General features: G+C 44.0%; 1 protein-coding gene across 3 annotated transcripts in view; it reads right to left on the reverse strand.

The window, feature by feature from the left end:
• The window catches only part of MGLL (monoglyceride lipase), a 246,811-nt gene that overhangs the window by 140,228 nt on the left and 83,925 nt on the right, over positions 1–22,658 (reverse strand). The window contains exon 1 of one of the 3 annotated variants that reach the window (XM_058725792.1): positions 22,073–22,155. The exons of 1 other annotated variant lie outside the window; for it this stretch is intronic. In XM_058725792.1, coding sequence (XP_058581775.1) covers positions 22,073–22,108 — 36 coding nt within the window. In that variant the 5' untranslated portion in view covers positions 22,109–22,155. Of the gene's footprint in view, positions 1–22,072; positions 22,156–22,658 lie in introns of those variants that run through there. One more of the 3 variants, XM_058725787.1, reaches the window with a different exon arrangement.

Here is a 22,658-nt window from a genome sequence, read left to right on the forward strand (position 1 = left end):
TCCGGTATCGTTGTCACATAAGAAATTGACAGCCTTCCTTGTCTGCTCACTTAAGCCCCTGTCCTGAGTTAGCTCCTTCTTGGTTAGCTCAAAAACATGTCTTAAAAACACTAGCTTCTGAAAATCGGCTCCACTCTTTCCCAAAATCCTTCTTGCATTTTGAATGGCTCATTTTACGGACAAATTAGTTTATCAAATTAAACTGACAGAACACCTGGGAGAAAGGAAATGAGAACACGAACAAGCAGGCATTCACACGGGAGACAGCACAAATGGGCAGCAGGCCTGGGCGTCAGAAAGGTGCCACGTGCTGATGAATCAGGGACAGGTAAGGAGTGGAGAGTGAGGGGCAAGTGTAGACCACGAGCTTCTCCTTCCCAGACCCGTACAGACAGGCCCCACTCAGAGCGGCTGGCTAATGCGGCAAATATGTCTACAACCCACCCAGCCATTGCACAGATTTACTGAGCACCTCCCATGTGCCAGGTGCTGAGGATACAGCCAGAATGAAACAGACAGGATGCCTCTCTTACTGGAGCTTATGTTCTGTCTGGAGGAGAGCGAAAATGAGCAAAGAAGACCACAAATTAATATATGCCTTCTATATATTTAGTATTGCATGCTCAGAGAAGAGAATCCATGCTCCCAATTAATTTTTAAAATCCACAGCTCGGGGGATAAAATAGGGCAAGTGGAATTTTTTCAGAGAATAATTTTAGGATTTTTACAAATGAAGGATATTTAAGATAAATCTCGGCAAAAATAGAACCCAGGCTAGGTATAAGAACACATAGGCCACCATCTAATGAGGTATTCAGGGGGCACCTGGGCATTCAGTTAGTTAAGCATCCGACTTCGCTCAGGTTGTGATCTCACAGCTCGTGAGTTTGAGCCCCAGGTCGGGCTCTGTGCTGACAGCTCGGGACCTGGAGCCTGCTTCACGTTCTGTGTCTCCCTCTCTCTGCCCCTCCCCTGCTCACACTCTGTCTCTCTCTGTCTCAAAAATAAACATTAAAGAAAAAACATTTTTTTTAAATAAAGAGGCATTCAGAATGGGTGGAGATTCAGTCCCAGCAGAGTGCCGCAAACGTGGGACAGCTTCTAGACCTGCCACACACACTGCATGTTGAAACCTAGAAAATGCTAACAATGTATTTCTAGAGAGGAGAAAATTAATTTTAATACCAGTATTAGCATTCGTACAAAAGTAGTGCCAAATGCACCTGCAGAGTTGCTAGCCTTGGTAGGATATTTGGCACGGAATAAAAGAAAGGCAAAACATGATACCCACTGGAACAGAACACGCTAGCCTGAAAAGCCCTTGAACTCCACAGCGTTCCAGGGCAGGAAAACATGCCAGTGTCTTTGTTAGCTCTGAGCACGCCTGAGCACTTTCTGGAAACTGCTAGTACTGCAACCCAGATCGCCTGCTCTGAACTGAAAAGAGACAGAAACAAACAGAGCCCCGGCACTGATTGAAGTAACATGGTGCAGTCACCGCCATGCCAGGGCGAGGAGCCCATTTACAGGACTGCAGCTAAGGAGACCCGACAAATCTATGATGCAAATTTTCAGGCAATGTATAATCAGTCCCCTGGTTTATAAATTACATAATAGTAAATGTATGCTCATTGAGTTCCTGTGGGAGGAATGGGTGTGCTATTCACAAGAGGTGTCATGTAAAGAAGGAAACACTTTTGTAAAGAATGAGGCTTCGTATGCGTGTACGTGTAATTATATCATCTGCGTTCATTCAGCCGCTCACCAACGATCTATTAGTACCTTTTACAAATGCAGCGTTGGGGATACAAAAATGAATAAAATATGGCCCCTGACTTTGAGAAAACTACCGCCTAGCTGGAGAGATCGACATGTGAACAAATAATTATGGCGCCATAGAGCAAGTGTCAATAACAATTCGGGCACTTTCTTATGGGCTCAAAGAAGAGAGAAGAATGAATCCTGCCTGGCAAGGGCTGGGAGTCAGGGAAGGCTCCCTCCGCTCTGTGGAGTATCAGAGGGTGAGTAGGAGTTTACCAGGCAGAAGAGGGGAGGGGAGGGCATTTGGGCAGAGCAGAGGCAGCATATACAAAACTCGCAAGAAAAACCACACACATATTGAAATGCAGGGTGTCCTCAGAGAGCTGTGGTGTGAAAGGGGGCAGGGAAGCCAGGTAGGATGAAGTCGAAGAGTGTGGCCTCAGCTGTTACTTTGGAAATAGATTCGGCTGTCCTAAAAAAAAAAAAAAAAGTCACCTGATAAAAGTGTCTTTAAAAATGAAGTTGTTGGGGCTCCCGGGTGGCTCAGTCACTTGAGCATCTGACCATCCGACTCCTGATTTCGGCTCGGGTCGTGATCCCAGGTCGGGTTGTGATCGAGCGCAGAGCCTGCTTGGGATTCTCTCTCTGTCCCCTGCTCCTCTCCCCTGCTCATGCACGCTTTCTCTGTCTCAAATTAAAAAATAAATTTAAAAATGTTACTAAAAACATGAAGCTGTTTGTTTCTTTCTCACCTAATAGTATGGCCATGGGCAGAGTAGGCTGGCAGGAAGGCATCTCAGTGTGAGAGTCCCCAGCTCCCTCCATCTTGGTGCCACTCTACCGGGGCTGGGCCCTTTTCCACAAGATTCAACATGCTCACCCCTGTGCCTCAGTACTCTACTCCTGCCACCTCTGCACTTGATCTTTGCCACAGCTGCAGTCCCTGGGCATTTTCCATTCACCCCTATGTGGTTCCAGTGCACTCTCCATTCATCCCTACATGGTCCCGCGTGTTCTCCATTCACCCCTGCCACATCTGCATTCAGAATGCATTCTATACTCCCCCCTACCACTTTTAGATATTCACATCCCGTGTTCTATCTGGAAGGAGCATGCAGAGCACAAGCCTCTTCCCTCTACGAGTACAACTTGGAAATTGCACCTAGGGCTCACTTACGTGGCATACTGACAGGGTAGGAATCTAGCTGCAAGGAAGCCTGGGAAATGTAGTTCTTCTGGGCAGCCATGTGGCAGCCATCTGCCAAGTCAAAAGTGGGAGGTCCTACTTCCTTGAGAAAGAAGGGGAGAGCGTCAGCAGCCTCTGCCTTCATATGCTACACTGGGATCTCTGGAATACTTTTGGGAAAACCTGATGTAACATGCTTGCATTTTCTGCTCAATTTATTCTGACATGCTGACCCGATAGTGATTTTTTGATTTCTCAAAAGTAGAATTGTCAGGCTGTGAGAGGTTATTTAATGCCAGCAAGGAGTAAATGAGTGCTGTCCTATTTACACGTGCTTCATAAGCACAAATTCCAGCTCTGTTTTAAAGGACACTTGCTAACATCTCTGGCCTGCAGAAGTTTTATCCACCGCCCATGTGTATAGAAGCAAGTCATGAGCATTTCCACCCCCCCCAGAGTAAGGAGACAGGAACAGACTTCTAGGCAGGGAAGGGCAGGGAAATAAGGCAGTGGTCAACTTTACAACACCCTTGGGTCTGAATCCCAGTGTATCTCTTGGGGTGCACTTGGAACAAATCACTTATGTTTATGTTTCTGGGCCTCAACTGTCTCGTCTATAAAATGGGAATAATGATGAACTGGCTGGCGAAATTCGATGAGATGCTAATGTGACCCAAAGAGGGAAGCACAACAAAATGTTCACTTTCCTTCTAACTCAGCACATTAACTGTCAGGTACCATGTGCACAGCACTTGGTTGGAAACTACACCCCATGAAAGGATTTTAAAACCCAGTTTCCCATATAACACTGTATGTTAATAATTTGAATAAAATAAATTAAGTAAATTTTTTGAAAATTTAAAAATCAGGGGTGCCTGGGTGGCTCAGTTGGTTGAGCATCCAGCTCTTGATTTTGACTCAAGTCATGATCTCGCAGTTTGTGAGGTCAAGCCCCATGTCAGACTCTGAGCAGACAGAGCCTGCTTGGGATTCTCTCTCTCCTTCTCTCCCTGCCCCTCCCCCCACTCATGTTCACGCGTGTGCGCGCTCTCTCTCTCTCGTCCAAAATAAATAAATAAACTTAATTAAAAATTATTTTAAAAAAAGAAAATTAAAAAAATAAACCCAGTTTCTTGTAAAGAGATAAGGACACCTTTGCAATGATACCTTAGCCAAGCAGTCAATCCTAACATGAGTAATAAAGGTACTAAGTGCACTAGGAACAGAATGTCACTTTACAGGTTTCCTTCAAAAACCTTACGACCTGAATTTAAGCATAAAGAAATATAAAACAAATTCAAATCAAGGGACATTCTGGAAAGATTTGGACTGGACTCAACAATGTCGATGTCATGAGATACACATGCACATGAATGTGCACATAAGCACATACGTGAGCACATAAATGAAACGGAACTACTCTAGCTTAAAGCACATGAAGAAATATAACAAATCAATGCAAATACTTGATTAAATCTTTGATCCAAAAAAAAAAAAAAAACCCGCTGTGAAAGACAATTGTTAGGACAATTGGGGAAATTCAAATACAGTCTATATACTAAATGATAGTACAGACCAATGTTAAACTCATCAGCTGAGATCATTGTGTGGTGATTATGTAAGAGAATGTCCTTTTTCTTAGTAACTATATGTTGATGTTTTTAAAGGTGAAATATCACGATGCCTGAAATTTAGTTTCCAATGATTTTTAAAATTTTTTTTTAACGTTTATTTATTTTTGAGACAGAGAGAGACAGAGCATGAACAGGGGAGGGGCAGAGAGAGAGGGAGACACAGAATCTGAAACAGGCTCCAGGCTCTGAGCTGTCAGCACAGAGCCCGACGCGGGGCTCGAACTCACAGACCGCGAGATCGTGACCTGAGCCGAAGTCGGCCGCTTAACCGACTGAGCCACCCAGGCACCCCATCCAATGATTTTTTAAAATTTTGTAATGTTTTTTCGTTTTTGAGAGAGAGAGAGTGAGCAGGGGAGGGGCACAGAGAGAGGGAGACACAGAATCCGAGGCAGGCTCCAGGCTCTGAGCTGTCAGCACAGGGCCCGACGCGGGGCCCGAATTCATAGACGGTGAGATCATGACCTAAGCCGAAGTCAGATGCTCAACCAACTGAGCCACCCAGGCGCCCAGCTTTCCAATGACTTTTAAATGTGTATATGTGTATGTAAGTGTAATGAGGAAAGAGAGAAGGCCAGGGAGGAAGGGAAAACGCTAAAACAAAACGTTGCAGTTGGTAAATTGTTGATACAGAGCATATACTTTTTCATCGTATTATTCTTTTAACTTTGGGGGTGGATTTGAAATTTGCACAGTGAAAGCTGGAGGAGAAAAATAAGATGTAATGAAGGGAAAGAATTTGAGTTACATACAAGAGGGTCTGAGACGATGTATTCAAGGAGGCAATGTATTCAAGAGACCTTCTGCATCCTACCGACCTGTTGCTTCTTCCAATGACAATGTAGAAAATAAATGAAAGTACTTACATTAAAAAAAGAAAAGGATGTCCTAGTTCATTTTGGCTGCTATAGCTCCTCACCATAGATGAGGTGACTTCTAAACAACAGAAATTTGTTTCTCATGGTTCTGCAGGCTGGAAGTCCTAGTTCGGTGTCCCAGCCTGATCAGGTTCTGGTGAGAACTCTCTTCCTGGTTGCAGATGACTGACTTCTCATCGGGTCCTCACATGGCTGAAAGGGGGCTAGAAAGCTCTCTGGGGTCTCTTTCCTAAGGGCGCTAATTCCATTCATGAGGACTCCACCCTCATCACCTGGTTACCTCCTGAAGGCCCTGCCTCCTAATGCCATCCCATGGGGGGTAGGTTTCAGTAAGACTTTTGGGGACACGAACAAGGGGTCTCTGCTCACAGTGGATTTGGCACTGTCAGTGGGTAGCGGTCAACGCAGAGCGGAAGAGACCCATCAGCTTCACCCCCACTCTGGGACATGGTCAGGTTTGTTCCTGACAACAACATGCACAGTGAGGTTCACAAGCTGAGGCAGAAAAAGTAAGAGGGAAACTGTCTTGTAAAATACCTTCACACAAACATGAACTTCTACAAGTGACATCAACAGCCACGACCACAGCAGCCATGACAAGCTGAGCCAGCGACAGATTCCTTATGAATGAGTCAGGAATTCGGCTGCAGGATGGGAGGGGAACCAAGAAGGAAAGCCTCTCAAGGGGATTGGAAATCCCTCCCTCAGTTTCTCCACACATTTGTACAAATCGTTTACTCATGCAGCTGGGTGACAGGTAACCTGCAGCCCAACTTCATTAGAAGAGGGTTTTCCATCTCAGTGTTGAACTGCAGGCACAGTTGACACGGAACCACTTGACCTAGCAGGCAGTGAACATCGCCGAAATCATCAGAAGAGGACTCAGGGCGCCTGGGTGGCTCAGTCGGTTAAGTATCTGACTTTGGCTCGGGTCATGATCTCAAAGTCCGTGAGTTCAAGCCCCGCATCGGGCTCTGTGCTGACAGCTTGGAGCCTGAAACCTGCTTTGTATTCTCTGTCTCCCTCTCTCTCTCTCTGTCCCACCTACCCACCCCCCCAACCCCACTTGTTCTGTCTCTCTTTCTCTCTCTCTCTCTCTCAATTAAATCAAAACATTAAAAAAAAAAAAAAAGACAACAACTCAATTACATATATCCATATACAGAGAATACAGGTGAAAGCTCCAAGCAGTATCTAGCATACGGTAGGTGGTCAACAAATTTTACTTTAAAAATTATTTAAGGACCTTCTAGAATGTGATGTATATGCTAAGGGCAGCACAGTGGGAAGAGTTTGCCTAGTCCATTCAGAGAACTTCTGGGCCCCAACACAGGCAGGAAGTCTGGAGTCATTTACACTTGCTTTGGACTCCTATCTCCAGTGTATACACAGTATGGATATCACATGTTCCACTTTGAGATAGCAGATTAAAAAAAAAACAAACAAACTGATTTTGTAGAGGAGAAAAGGGAACTGAGTTCCTGCAGTTCTGCTATTCTTTTACATGATGACTTGGAATTTTTAATTTCTGTTTAAAATTTAAAACACTGAAATAGAGTGTGAGAGTTCACTGCATATTCCCCCTTTTAAATTAATCCAATTAAAAATGTTAATCCATTGCTTTTTCCTTGTTCGTGTTTGTGTGCTGACATGATTCTATGTGTGAAGTTCAATAAAAGAAAATTTTCACTGTGGCATTTCTCTTCTAGATAGTCTTCTTCATGATTATTATTTCACGATTGCTATTGAAAAGAATATTGTTGTGTAAGGAAAGAGCTGTTAAAAGAAGTATTTTCCTGAGGTGCCCAATAAGTCACAGCAGGTGGAGACAGCAGATTGAACACAGGTGTCTATTTTGTTCTCTTCCAAAACCCCTTTTAGATGCCAAGAAGAAGGTCACTTTAAAAAGTCAGAACTTGTAGGGAGAGGAGGCAGGAGAGAGACAATTGTGACCCAGCTTTGGGAGCTGGAACCCAGAGGGAGGACAGGTGAATGGCACACTCAGCAGCCCAGGAAGACAAAGTGTTCGGCTAGAAGTGGAGAAACCAGAGGAACATCTGCAGAATCCCGGGATGCCCAGGAACGAGGGGCACTGGACACCTTTGGAGGCAGGGGTGACAATGATGGTGATGAGGGGGATTTCGGGAGAAGCCACCCGCTGAGACCCCGCCCCACTCCACATTATTGCCTTTCTCCCAACCTAGCAGAGGATGAGAAACGTTCTGGGAGGGGAGAGTATAAAAGGGAGTCTTCTGCACTGGGAAACACGAGGCACAGTCGAAGGCAATGTTGTCATACCAATAAAACCAAAAAGATTATGTGTATATTTGATGCTGAAATCCCCAGTTGTTCTCCTGGCTCTGTTTCCAGAAATCTTCACCTTGAGGCAGGAGACCAGAGGATCTTTCTGGATGGAATCTGCAGAATGACACTGGGACATCCCCAACCAAGCGACCTAGCCACAGCACCCTGCAGTGAGGCCCCAAGTTGACAGGCCCCACCTAGGCCCCTGGTTTCCAATAATTGTTTTAGTGCCCCATTCCTGACTGTGAAGAGGCATCAGGGCACAGCAGAGGGAAAGCTCTAACGTGCAAGAGGATACCCAGGTGCAGGTAGACATGGGCCAAGATGGAGACAAACAGAGAATGAAAATCTGGAGAAAACAGAGATTTTTGCAAAGAGAAGAATGTTTAAAACAAAAAGATTATTAATAGCCTCAGAAAGATCAAAGAAGATAATGCAACCATGAAACGGACAAGATACCATAAAAATTAACATTCATGGGGCACCTGGGTGGCTCAGTTAAGCGTCTGACTCTTGATTTTGGCTCAGGTCATATTATCAGGGTCGTGAGATCAAGACACTCATTGGGCTCCACACTGACCCTGGAGCCTGCTTGAGATTCTCTCTCTCCCTCTGCCCCTCCTCCACTAGCAGGGTGTATGTGTGTGTGTGTGTGTGTGTGTGTGTGTGTGTGTGTGTGAGACAGAGACAGAGACACACACACAGAGACAGAGACAGAAACAGAGACAGAGACAGAGGGACATGCTCAGGTTCGAATTCTCTCTCTCACACACACAAAATTAACATTCAGAGAACAAAAAGGAAATCCCAGAAATTAGAGTCATGATGGCCGAAATGAAAAGCTCAACAGAAAATTTAGAAGATAAAAGGACACAAAGTAAACAAAAGACAAAGAGCTGGAAAGTAAAGCAGAAAAGCTGAGAAAATTAAAAGACTGGTCTGTGAGGTCCAGTATTCAAATGGCAGGCATTTCGGAAAAAAAGATAATCAAACAGAGGGTGAGTGGGGATCAGTGGGGGAAGAGTCTAGCTGCGCCCCCCACCCAGAAGATGAGTTGCCACATCATAGAGATCCACCAAATGCGCACTGAGGCACACCATCCTGAACCCTCAGGATGCTGGAGGCAGAAGAGATCCTACAAGTTTCCAGAGACAGAGAAAGCCTGAGGGGAAAAGATCAAGAATCAGACTGTCAACCACCTATAATCAGACTATCTGTCAGACTTTCATTGAATGGCATTTGTATTCATTTCCCGCTGCTGCTATAAAAAAATAACCACAAATTTAGTGGCTTACGATGACATAAACTTAGTTCTGGAGGCCAAGAATCCCAAACAGGTCTCACTGGTCTGAAGTCATGGGGCAGGCTGGGGTGTGTTTCTTCTGAAGACTCTGGGGGAAGAATCAGTTTCTTTGCCTTTTCTAGCTTTTAGAGGTCACCTGTATTCTTTGGCTCATGGTCCCTCTGTCTTCCAGACGAGTAGCATCTTCAAGCCCCTCCCTCTCTGACCGCCACGCCACCTCTGCCTCCACTCTCACATCTTCTTCTCTGACTCCAACCCCTCTGTCTTCCTCCTAGGACAATGCTTGCCACTATATTCAACCCACCAGGATAATCTCCCTGTTTCAAAATCCTTAATTTAATCACACCTGCAAAATCCCTTTTGTCACACGTTCACAGGTTCCAGAGATAATGGCCAGGGAATCTTTGGGATGGGGGCATTACTGTACCCACCACAGAGTTGGACTTCTAAAGAGCAACACTAGAACCTGGTTGGCAGCAAGGCAACCCTCTTTTCCTGCCTAGAAGACCTCTTTCCTCAGCCAAACTATCAGTCAAGTGTGAGAGTAAAATAAAGACATTTTCAAATGTAAGATTCTCAAGAAATTTGCCTCCCACACATCCTCTCTGAAGAAGCTCCTGAAGGACATTCTCAAACAAATGACTCAACCAAGATAGAGAAGGCATTAGGAATCCAGAAAATAGTAGATCCCACATAGGGACAAAGGAAAGGTTATGAGCAAGATGATGTTGAAGAGACATTCCAGAAGGACAACTGTGCCGTGGTCCAAGTTGGAGTGGCTCAGTCCAGAAGATACCTTGGGGAAGATGAACTGGTAGTGTATCTGATGTACTGTGAGGAAATATAGACAATGGGTAAGGAGTTTGGGACTGAATTAACACAAAGTTCATGAAAACAAAAGACAATTACTAACTCCAGGGAAAACAAAAGTTGTGTGGGGAAAAAGAAAAGGTAATCATAGTTTACTACATTGGGCAATTGTATAGTTGCAAATAGTATTTCCATAGCCATGATAGTATGAACACTGACCATCGGCATAATCACACTAAAACCATGGGAGGAAGAGGATGGGCCAGAGTGGGAAGCTAAGCCCACTTTGAGTTTTAGGGTGGGAATCCATAGTCCGGAAGAAAACCTGAAAAGGAAGGAGTGATATGAAAATGTTTTTTAGGGACCTGGAGGCACCTTCCACAATAATCATCCAGAAGAGGTAAAGGCTCAGGAAATTTCAATGGAGAAAGAAAAATGGGGGCTGTCTAGTACATGGTCAGCAAACTTTTACCGCAAATAGCCGGATCGTAAAGATCTACAATACAACACAAATCTGTATTCATTTTCCAGGCTGCATAGCAAATGATCTCAAACATAGTGACTTAAAACAACACCCGTTTATTAGCTCTCACCTCTGTAGTTCAGAAGTCTGACACAGCATGGCTGGATTCTCTGGCCAGGGCTCACAAGCCAGAAATCAAGGTGTTGGCTGCCAGCCTCTTACCTGGAGTCTCTGGGGAAGAACCTACTTCTAGAAATCAGCTCCTTTTGGTTGTAGGGGCGATGGCCCCGTTTCCAGCTACATGGCCCCTCCTGTCTTCAAGCCATCTTGTGCTTAGAATTTCTCTACTTGCCTTTTCCCCCTTTCCCCCCTAACTGAGGTACAACGGACATGTGACATTATACTGGGCAGACAATAACTGAGTAGTAACCTTAATTACATCTGCAAAACGCCTCTGCCCAGCAAAGTCACATATGTATGCCAGGCGGTGAAGGTCACATACTCCGTGTTTGTTTCACATATTCAATTCCACTGCTCTAGCAGCCCTCAGCAAAATGTGAATGAACATGATCATCTGTACATAAGTGCTCAGGGATGGAACTGGACACACAGATTCCAAATTCCTAAGTGCTGTCACCCTGAGGGAAGGGAATGAGGGTGTGCTGGGCACGGCCATCCACATTTTATTCTGCACACTCGCCCTTTCAAATACTTACTTCATACTGTAATGAATAAGTACTAGAAATCTTAAAATTGTACATGTGTATAAATATATGAATGGTCACATATGTATAGAAAAGCTCACCCCATGATGGTGATTCTGAGAAGAGGAAGTGTAAGAAACTTTCTCTTTTCCAAATTATATTTTCCTGTCCTCTTTGATGTTTTTTGCTACCATGAGCTTCTACTGCTGCGGTGAGCAAAAAAAAAAAAAATGTGTATACTTCTAATTTTATTGATGTCTCTGAAGAGTTTAAAAAGCTAGAAAAATAGAAGTAAAACTCTAGGTGGTAAATACCTATAACAGTCATCCATCATGGACAAATGCTCGTGTTATAACTTTCAAGTCAAAAGTGAAAGATCAAGAGTGCACCCCAAAAATATATCCAACTATATAAAAATTCATAGCAAATGACTGGAAGAAAATACACTAAAATGTTAACAGTGGGTGTTCTGGGCAGTGAAATCATGAATAATTATTTCTTCCTTTCTAGTTTTTAATACTTCCCAATTTTCTATTATAAGCATGTATTATTTTTATAATTGAAAAAATAAGCGCAATTTTTTTTTAAAACTAAATGTGATTGCCAAGTATCCTGCAGTATTCGTGTCGGCAGCCTGCCAGGTTTTCTTCCCAGCTCAGAAGCCTGCTTGGAAAACAGTAAAAATCAGAGGGCATCTTGGTGAGTATGGGTTCTAAAGACGAGGAACCCGAGGCTTCCGGGGTGAGAAATCATGTCATTTTTACAAATTGGGTAGAGTCACTCCTGCCTACTGATCCAAACCCTCAGAGATATGGAGAAAGCCAACCCTCCCCTGGTCCACACTTGACACATGCTAATGAGCTGCTGTTTTCCATATAGATCACATTTCTGATTCCCATATTCTTAACAACACCTACTCTTTCAACACCCCCCCCCCCCCAGTTTGGTGTGATATTCTCAGCAGGTGGCTTTCTGGGTGTTCCTGAGGTGGCTTCCTCTGCAGATTGATGATAGGCTTCGTCTGTGGCTATTTTTACAGCGCAAGAGAGCAGGCACACGCCCCAAATGCAGCTCTCACCAGCTCCTACTGAACAGGCCCATTCCCAGACACACATATCTGTGACACTCCAGTCCCCACGCACAGATTCTCAGTCCCTGCCCGGGCAACTTGAAGTCCCTGCTGCCTGCAAGGTGCTGTGGGAAAGCCGAGGACACAGAGGGAAGGGCGCCTACCCCGACAGGAGCTCACGGCCAATGAGATATAAAACGTGTCCAGAAAAGGAGCCCACACGCAGAGAATGGCTAAGTGCCCTAAGAAAGGTCAAGGGAGGGCCTTGTGTGGAAGGGAGAGATTCAGTCAGCTTTAATGGTGCTAGTTGAACGGTGCCTTAAAATATATGGAGGGTTTGTTCATAGCCAGATGGGAAGAAAAGGCAAAATTATTCCAGCCCACTCCCCAAAAGGCAGCATGAACAAAACCGTGATTTCCTGATTCTCCAGGATCCAAAATGTTAAAATATTACTCACCTGCACGCTGGATGGCTGCAGCCCCACCTACAAGCCATTGCATTAGGTAGAGAGACCCCCATGTCAGAGTGAATAAAACTTCCTGTCTGACTCTAAAGTGCTGTACAATTCTTTCAAATTTTCTGTATGTTGAGATATTTTCATAATAAAATGCTGGGGGGAAATCTGTATGTTAACACCTGAAGGAGGTGTGGAAAGGAGCATCCAGGTTGCTGCTGAGGTGTCCCTGCCATACCAGTTATTGACCAGGTGTTCAATACTTGTGCAACCACAGGTGCCCCAGTCCAACAGGCTTCCCTCTGCACTGGGTCATGCTGCCTCCCTCTTCACTCTACCCCAGAGCATCTGTGGGATAACACACACATTGTTCCCTGAAGGACTCCTCTCATTTAAAGTTACCTTTAAAGTCAAACTATTAGGGGTGCCTGGTGGTTCAGTCGGTTGGGCGTCCGACTTCAGCTCAGGTCATGATCTCGCGGTTTGAGAGTTCGAGCCCTGCGTCGGGCTCTGTGCTGACAGTTCAGAGCCTGGAGCCTGCTTTGGATTCTGTGTCTCCCTCTCTCTCTCTCTGTCCCTCTCTCAAAAATAAATATACATTTAAAAAGTTTTTTTAATGAAGAAAATTTTAAAAAAATAAAGTTGAATAAAGTTAAAGTACACCAGTCCCTCTGAGCCTTCTAGTTTGTGAATTGACCTCCCTCTTTGGAACTTCTATTTATCTTTTGAATGCAGATCAAAGCAAAATCGAGATGTCCACTTAACAAACATTGGTTGAGCGCCCACCACATGCTGGACAGTGGGGATGCAGAGGACATTAAAAAATGGCTAAGAGTTGTCTTAATGCCAGAATGGAAGTTTGGGAGGTGAGGAAGAAGTAGATGAGGAGAAGGGATGGAGAACAGACACCAGATCATGATCTTCACTTTATGTCATGCTGAGAGGTTAGAATTCTATTGTCAAAGTAGCAGAGCTCTCCAAGCCCTCCTGAAAAGCTGTGCATAAATCATTTAATTTTTCTCTCTTTTTAAAAATGTTTATTTATTTACTTTGAGAGAGTGAGAGAGAGCACGAGATGGGGAGAGGGGCAGAGGGAGAGAGACAGAATCCCAAGCAGTCTCCGCACTGTCAGCGCTGAGCCAGATGCAGGGCTCAATCCCAAGAACCGTGACATCATGACCTGAGCCAGAGGCAAGAGTAGAACACTCCACCAACTGAGCCACCCAGGTGCCCCAAATCGTTTCATGTTTCACACACTTTACAGAGATGCCCAGGAGATTCTGAAATTAAAAAAACAATATGGGAGATATTTTTGGAAATGAAAAATTATTTTATATTGAAAATCACTAATTTTTACTTTATTATTTCAAATTTGAAAATATATCCTACCTTTTTTTTAAGTTTATTCATGTATTTTGAGAGGGCTGAGAACTGTAACCTAACAAGGTTAGGAGGGCTTGTTAGACTGGACTGTACCTGGTCCAGTACCCCCTCGCTTTTTTGGAAAGAAGATAAAATGAGGCAATATTTACATGACTCGGAGTAACACAGCTGGTGAGAGGTGAGATGGGGACTCCAACCCAAGTTTTCAAATTCCAAACTCAATAAGTCAATCAGCTGTCATAAAACCTTCACCACTCCTGCTCCTTTTTCTCCTTAGTCTATATTTTTCACGTTTCTTGAGAGATGGGTAGAAGTAAAAATTAAGTTTAAATACTTAATATTTTTATATTATTTTAAGAGCCCTTGTGACAAAAATGTATTTGGGGTAAATTAGTTATTCAAAATGGTTAAAGGTCATGATCTGTGGTACAATTAAGTCACACACACTTCATATCACATGGCTCTCTGCTCAGAAACTTCCAGTGATTTGTGGATTTTGGAAACATGAACTCCTTCACTAAAGGGTATAAAAATATCCCTCCATAGGGGCACCTGGGTGGCTCAGTCGGTTATGTGTCCGACTTCGGCTCAGGTCATAATCTCCAAGTTCATGAGTTTGAGCCCCGCATCAGGCTGACAGCTCAAAGCCTGGAGACTGCTTCAGATTCTGTGTCTCCCTCTCAATCTGTCCCTCTCCCACTCGTACTCTGTCTCTTAAAAATAATAAATGAACATTAAAAATTTTTAAAAATATCCTTCCATAAAGTCCAGTTCCACCAAATGAGAAAAGCATTTTTAAAACAGAGTCACTTCTTTGAGTGCCCTAGTGTTCACAAAGGACGACTATTCCAGGCACTGTTCTAAGGACCATGCATGCATTAACTCATTTATCGTTACAAAAACCCCACGAGGTGCTGCTCTTATCACTCCCCCAGTGGGGAAACTGAGGCACAGTCATCCCTGCCCTGCTAAGTGGCAGAGATTGAACCAGGCATTCTGGCTCCTTAGCTGTTTGCTGAATCTCCAGGAATGTCTGGTCAATTCCCCCATAACTTAGTTGTGTCCGTGAATGTTTCAATTTTATCCTTTCTTTTTCTTCATTATGCAGTTGAAGAAGGAAGTGAGAAACACCCTGGTGCAGATGCCCTGATAGCAGGGATCCAGCTAGGATTTAGCAGGGATCCAGCTGGGCTTTTCCAGGCACCCATGCCACCCAGATGCCACAGGCAGGTTCCGGCTGTTTGCAGCAGCAAAGGGAGCCCAGCATCTACAGAGACGAGCAACACACCCACTCCACAGTGACGGCGTGGTGGACACCAACGGGGGCATCAGCACATTCATTTACGCCCTGGTCTCTGGGCACCAACACCTCCCCCCACCCCACCCCCGCTTTACGCACCTCCAGCCTTTCCTTAGTGGAAAACCAATTTCCTTCAGACAATCCCTCTCTGCTGGAAATATATAGGTCAATTTTTTTTTCTTGAATACTGATGGATTCTGACACCTTACTTAAATGTATTATATTTCCCTGTCTTCTGAAATGAGTATAATAAACTTGTGTACTCTTGACTTGACAAGTGGAGATAACGACGATGCTGCAACAGCGAGGTCCCCGGGACCTGTTTCGGGAGCATACACACCTGCCACCCCTGCTTCCCAACAGACTTTGTAAGGATGGGAGAAAACAACTATTCTTTCTGTTTTTGAGCTGTAATAAAGCTATAATAACATTGGAAGGCAACAAAGGGTGCCCCCTGCAGACCAGGATTTCAGAGGCATTTTAGGAAGGGAGAAAGCAGTTGGAGCCTGATGGATAGAGAAATCAGGGCAGAGGGTTAAGGCGTTCTTCCCAGGGGAGCCCTGGAGAAGCCCCCTGATGGGTACCTGCAGGTACAGAGACAGGAGCCACTCTTGGGCATCTAAGTCACATCCAGACCACTGGGAAAATCTGAGTCCTCCTGTCTCTGTCAAACAGTTCCTGGCAGCAGCGAAGGCACTCCAAAGAAAGGGCAAGGCCTCAGCTGAGGTCCTTGGCAAGAGAAGCAGAGTGGAGCACAGGCAGACACAGGGGAGGATACAGGAGGGAAAGAGAAGTCCCTCAGCCTAGGACCGGGATAGAGCAGAACACAGCTCTGCTTGCCATGCGGCCGTGGGCTCCCAGTCAGCCAGCCAGCTCCCTGACCTGTACCACGCAGGGACCTCTCCCCACTGTAGGCTTGCACTCCCAGCTCACACACAACCTGCCAGCAGGGGATCCAGCACTGGGGAAAACAGAGACCCACAGCACAGAAACCAACACTGGCCAGGACCGTCTTTCCTTAATTAAACACACGTGGCAACGAATGGTCACCAGACATTTGAGGAAAACTGCCACCAAGTAAGAGAAAGATGGACAGGAACTTGAAGGAATCAGAGATGACTCAGAACATTAAAGAAAAACACAGTACAGGGGCGCCTGGGTGGCTCAGTCAAGTTAGGCATCTGACTTCAGCTCGGGTCATGATTTTGCGGTTCGTGAGTTTGAGCCCTACGTGGGCTCTGTGCTGACAACTCAGACTCTGTGTCTCCCTCTCTCTCTCTCTGCTTCTCCCCCCCCTTCACGCTCTCTCTCTCTCTCTCGAAAAATAAACATTAAAAAGAGAAAAACACAATATAAATCTTACATTTACTCTAATTTTTAGCTTTTAAAGTGTGTACTATATTTGCATGATTCAAAACTCAAAGAAAAAATGGGAAGGGATATGTTGAGAAGTTTCACTCCCATCCTTGCCCTTTAGCCTTACTTTATGTGCAAATGCAATCAAATATGACAAAATATACTTATTCTCTTCCTGTCTCACGTGGAATGTGGCATACTACATGGGTTAGATTCCTAGGGCTGCCGTAACAAACCAGGTGGCTTAAATGACAGAAATCTACCCTCTCTGTTCTGGAGTCTGAAATCAAGGTGATGGCAGGGTCAGTGCTCTCTCTGGGCTGGGAGGGAAGGATCTAGTCCAGCCCTCTCTCCCTGGCTTGTAGATGGCTGTCTTCACGCTCTTATGGCGCTCCTCCCATATGCATGCCTGCCTCCAGATTTCCCCTTTTGCAAGTATTTCGCCAGTCAAATTGAGTTAGGGCTTATCCTAATGACCTCGTCTGCACTCGGTTACCTCTTTAAAGACCTAATCTCTAAATAAGGTGACATTCTGAGGGTTAGGGCATCAACACAGGAATTCTCAGGGGACACAATTCAACCCCTGCCACTACAACACCCTTCAGCTTTTTTTCCACTCAGTAATATGCCCTTGGAGACCTTCCCACATCAATACATAGAGGCTTTTTTTTTTTCATTTTTTTTCATGGCGTACATTACTTCATTCAGAGGATATACTGTGGTGTACCTGATCAGTCCTCCATGCACAAACACTTGGGTTGCTTTTCCAATTTGCCACTTTATAAACTAAGCTCCACTTCATAGGTTGTTGGGCATGTCTATATGGTATGATCATAGCCATGGGATTGCTTGGCCAAAGGCGAAAGGCATTTGTAATCCTGAGAGATATTGCCAAAGGCTCTCCTTGGGGGCTACATCATTTTGCAACTTCCCCCACTATTGTATGAGAGGGCTCATTTCCTTCAGAGCCTCACCAACAGACTCTGTTGTTAATCTTTGGGATTTTTGCCTATCCAACGGGTAAGAGATGCTTTCTTCATACAGTTTCATTCTCATTTCCCTTCTAAGTGAGGGTGAGCGTATTTCTTACATTCTAAGGCCATTTTAGATTCCTTTTTTGGTGAATTGGCAATTTTTAATTGTTTTTCTTTTTTCTTGGGTTGTTACCTCCTTTTGTGCCAGATTCCTAGCCACTCCATACAGTAACCAGATTAACTCTGTGTCTGTGATGTATGATGAAAATATTTCCACAAATTTATCATCTGTCTTTTCACTTTGCTTTTTAAACTTTTCATTTGGGGAATTTCAAACACTGACATAAGTAGAGAGATTATATAGTGAACCACATATACCAATTACTCAAATGCACCCATTACTAACGCATGGCCAATTTTCATCTGTCTATAATCCCATCAGCTCCCATCCCACATTATTTTAAAGCACATCCCACTCATCACAGCTTTCATTCATAAACAGCCCAGTAGTCTTAGGTAAAAGATTCTGTTTGTATCTCTCTTTTTTTTTAATTAATTTTTTTAATGTTTATTTATTTTTGAGACAGAGGGAGACAGAGCGCGAGTGGGGGAGGGGCAGAGAGAGAGGGAGATGCAGAATCTGAAACAGGCTCCAGGCTCTGAGCTATCAGCACAGAGCCCGATGCGGGGCTCAAACCCATGAACCGTGAGATCATGAGCTGAGCCAAAGTTGGATGCTCAACTGACTGAGCCACCCAGGCGCCCGTTTGTATCTCTCTTTTAAAAAACATAATTACAGGGGCACCTGGGTGGCTCAGTCAGTTAAGCGTCCGACTTTGGCTCAGGTCATGATCTCACATTTTGTGGGTTCGGGCACCACATGGGGCTCTCTGCTGTCAGCACAGAGCCCACTTTGGGTCCTCTGTCTCCCTCTTACTCTGCCCCTCCTCCACTTGCGCTCACTCTCTCGCTCTCTCTCTCTCTCTCTCTCTCTCTCAAAAATAAACATTTAGAAAAAATATATAATCACAATACCATCATCACATATGCAAAATTAACATTTCCTTAATATCATCCAATAACCAATCAGCATTCAAATTTCCCTGAACACACATCATGATTAGTTAATATGCCTCTTAAGTCCCTTTTAATCTGTAGGTTCAGCCTCAGTCACTGTTTCTTCTTTCCCTTGAAATTAATTTTTGAAGAATCAATTGAGCTGTTGGTCTAGCAGAATCCCCCACAGTCTGGATTCTGCTGAGTGTGTCCATGGTGTCTCTTAACGTGTTCTTCTGTTGTCTGTTTCTTCTCTAAATTGGTAGTTAGATTTAGAGACATTATCAGATTCTGATTTGATTTTGACTGGGGTGGATGGGAGGCAAAACAACTTCATAGGAAGCGTTGTGAACTTCCTTCAAGAGGCCCTTTGTGTCTGCTTGTCTCTCTTTTTGTGATGTTGGCAGCTGTTAATGATCACTGCCTAAATCCATGTTAGATGTTGCTAGATGCTGCAAAATGATGTCTTTCAAACTCTACCCATCCCTTCTTCATTTATTTGCTGAAATACACCCGTAACAAGACACTTCCCTGAATCATCTATTCTGTTAACCAGAAGAGCAGTTTATGTAACAAAGACAAGATAAGTGTTTGTTTCTTCTCCTCTACTGCCACTTTAAAAAAATAATGATTTGTTCCCTAGGATACTCCAAAGGGAGATATTGTATTCTTGCTATTATGAGCTCATTTCTTTTAACATATTTTGTGTTTCCATCCATCATAGTTATTACCACTGTTGATGCTCCAACTGTCCCATGTTTGGCCTGTGGGAGCCTCTCCAGGTTGGCTCTGGAGCCCTTCACACACAACCTGAGTCCTCATTATGACTTTCCCTGGCTATTCCGTCCAATGAGCGGTTGCAGTTCATCTTGCATATTTCTTGGTCCAGACCTGGAATTAACCTTTCCTCCAAGAAGCCTGCTTTCCTTTTTGTGGGAACAGTATTTAGAGACCACAGTGCGGACATACTTACAATATAAGCCGTTCCACTTACTGCACACAGCTTTATTTATTGCTGTGTAAAAGGAGTAATCGGAGCCTCAAAGTTCTTGGAAACTAGAACGTGCTTACTGAAATAAGACATTCCGTGAGTACAGAGAACGTCATGGACATAGAGAAACACCACGTTAGTGATCTGGAAAATGAAACCAAATAGATCTAAGGTGGAGAGCAAAGAGACAAGATTGAAAAGATGAGAGAGAAAAATTCAGAGACATAGAAGATAGATCCAAGGTTTAACACTCAACCATTAGGAATTCTAGAAGAAATGGAAAGAAACCACAACAGAGAGAAAATAATTTTTAAAACAATAAGTGTAAATGCTGCTTGGCCCAGGGGCACCTTCTGGGAAGTGGGAATGGTAACTAGATCAACTTCATCAGGAAAATGTAAAAAAGAAAAGAAAAAAAAAAAAAAAGAAAATGTTGACTCCGTGGAGATGTGTTACTGATGTACTAATTTACTACCTGGGACCAGCATACAGTTACATCTTTATCTTCTTTGGTTTGTTGTAATCATTTATATAATTCTGTAAAATCAGGACCCAGGTCTGCTTGAGGTGAATCCATATTCATACACGGTCCTTCCCCTGGAGTTACCAAAACAACCCCAACAACAAGCTGGCTTATCCTTTGAAAGGCAGTCTGTTTTCTGGGAATCAAAGTACCTCTGGTTAGGAAAGGGGATGTTAATTGCAGGAAAAAAAAGAACATACAGAATAAACACAATAAATACACTGGAGAGCCTCTCAAACTGGGGAAAATACCATATTGTGTTTTCTCCGTTGGCCTAGAGCAGGGGTGAGCAAAATTAGGTCTGAGGACCAAACCCAACTCTGCCTGTTTTTGTGTAGCCTGAACGCTCTGGATCGCTCTTCAATGGTTGGAAAAAATCCAAACGAGAATAATATTTTGCGGCGTGAAAACATACAAAACTCACATTTCAGGGTGCACAAGTAAAGCTTCACTGGGAGACAGCCATAGTCATTCATTCACATTTCTCAATGGCGAAGTAGAGTCATTTCAGCAAAGGCTGAAACATGGCCTGCAAAGCCTCCAATGTTCCCTATCTAAAATGCTCACTTTTCCAGACAAGGTTTGCCGACCTCTAACCTAGAGGGTGTGGTAGCATCACCACCTCTCCTTCAGCCCAGTGCTCTAAGGAAGACAGTCCTCAAGCTAAGAAATCACTGAGGGCCCAGCAGGATTTCATTTTATCTGAAACTCACAAGCAAACATATTCCAGTGAAAATTCAGAAGTAAGGTCAAGAAGAGATCCTAAAACCCTCAGAGATAAAGCAGGCTTTGTAGAAGGTAAGGGAATTAGGCTTTTCCACCAGACTTTTCACTGGCAATACTGGACTCAAGACTGTCATGGGGCCATGCTTCAGAATTCTGGGTGAAGACTTTGGAACCTAGAATTCTAGACCACACCCCCACACACACACCACATATCAACGTGAAGGTAAGAGAAAGACATGTAAAAAAAACAAGAACTCATAATTTATTGGCCGTAGTCTGGTTTTGTTTTTTTTTTTTTAAATCTATCCTAGGAATTCTAGCAAAAAGGCTCTAATAAAAAGACCACATAGGATACAGCATATTGTGGCATCTGTATGTGGCCCAGAAAGAACGAATGAGGCCAAAATGAAAAGAAAAAGGATCCGACAGGGTGATGATTCTCCATCAGGGACGTGTAGGAGGACCACACTGAGTGCATCTTAAAGATGCGAATTCCAGGGGCGCCTGGGTGGCGCAGTCGGTTAAGCGCCCGACTTCAGCCAGGTCACGATCTCGCGGCCCGTGAGTTCGAGCCCCGCGTCAGGCTCTGAGCCGATGGCTCGGAGCCTGGAGCCTGTTTCCGATTCTGTGTCTCCCTCTCTCTCTGCCCCTCCCCTGTTCATGCTCTGTCTCTCTCTGTCCCAAAAATAAATTAAAAAAAAAAAAAAAAAAAAGTTGAAAAAAAAAAAAGATGCGAATTCCCACGTGCTCTTCGCAGATCCTGATGCAAGACGCTGTATTTTTTTTTAAAAAAATTTTAACATTTATTTATTTTTGAGACAGAGAAGGACAGAGCATGAGCAGGGGAGGGTCAGAGAGAGAGGGAGACACAGAATCCAAAACAAGCTCCAGGCTCTGAGCTTTCAGCCCAGAGCCCAACGCGGGGCTCGAACTCACGGACTGCGAGATCATGACCTGAGCCGAAGTCAGACGCCCAACCGACTGAGACACCCAGGCGCCCCGAGATGCTGTATTTTAAGCAAGTTCCCAGGTCACTTCCTTATCTCTCTCGGAAGAACTGAGCCACATTCTGGCCTCTCTCCAGCCGCATTTCTAATGACAAAGAATGACATTCTCTTCTCTGTGAATCCAATCATACCACTGAATAGTCTCACTTATTCAACAAATACGTATTTAAATATTTATTCAAATCTTACCAAGGCGCTGTCCTCCTCTACGCTTTTGGGCCGCATCCATGTTCAAGCAGATGAAAATCCCTGCCTTGGGTGCTTTCTCAAAATTCCAGAAGGAACACTTACATGATCATCATGTGGTAAATGAAGTCTATTGGCCTTCCATTTTTAGAATCAGAACATGGAAGACTTACTCACAATGATAAAACAGATGTAAATAATGTAAGCCTTGGCAACCTAAAAATAATAGGACTTACACAAAATTATAGGATAAGGGATAAATGGAGGGGAAATTTAAGTATAAATTTCCTCATCTCTCATGGTGGCAAGTAGAGGGGTGGGGTGAGAAATTTTTATGAAATAGTTGGGGAGAAGTTCTCGATTATCCTGAACAATGGTGCTAATTTTTTTTTTTTTTTTTTTTTTTTTTTTTTTTGCACAGGATTCAACTCTTTCTGCAGAATAAATCCTAAAGGAAAAAATTATTGGGTAAAAGGGTCTGTGTGTTTTTAAGGTTTTAATATAATAAACTGCCAAGGTGTCCTAAAAACTGTATTTAGCCCATCCTAGGTACAGACTGCCAGTTATGAAATAAATAAGTCATGGAGTT

This window comes from Neofelis nebulosa, chromosome 4 (genome assembly GCF_028018385.1).
Source record: "Neofelis nebulosa isolate mNeoNeb1 chromosome 4, mNeoNeb1.pri, whole genome shotgun sequence".
Classification (NCBI taxonomy): Eukaryota; Metazoa; Chordata; class Mammalia; order Carnivora; family Felidae; genus Neofelis; species Neofelis nebulosa.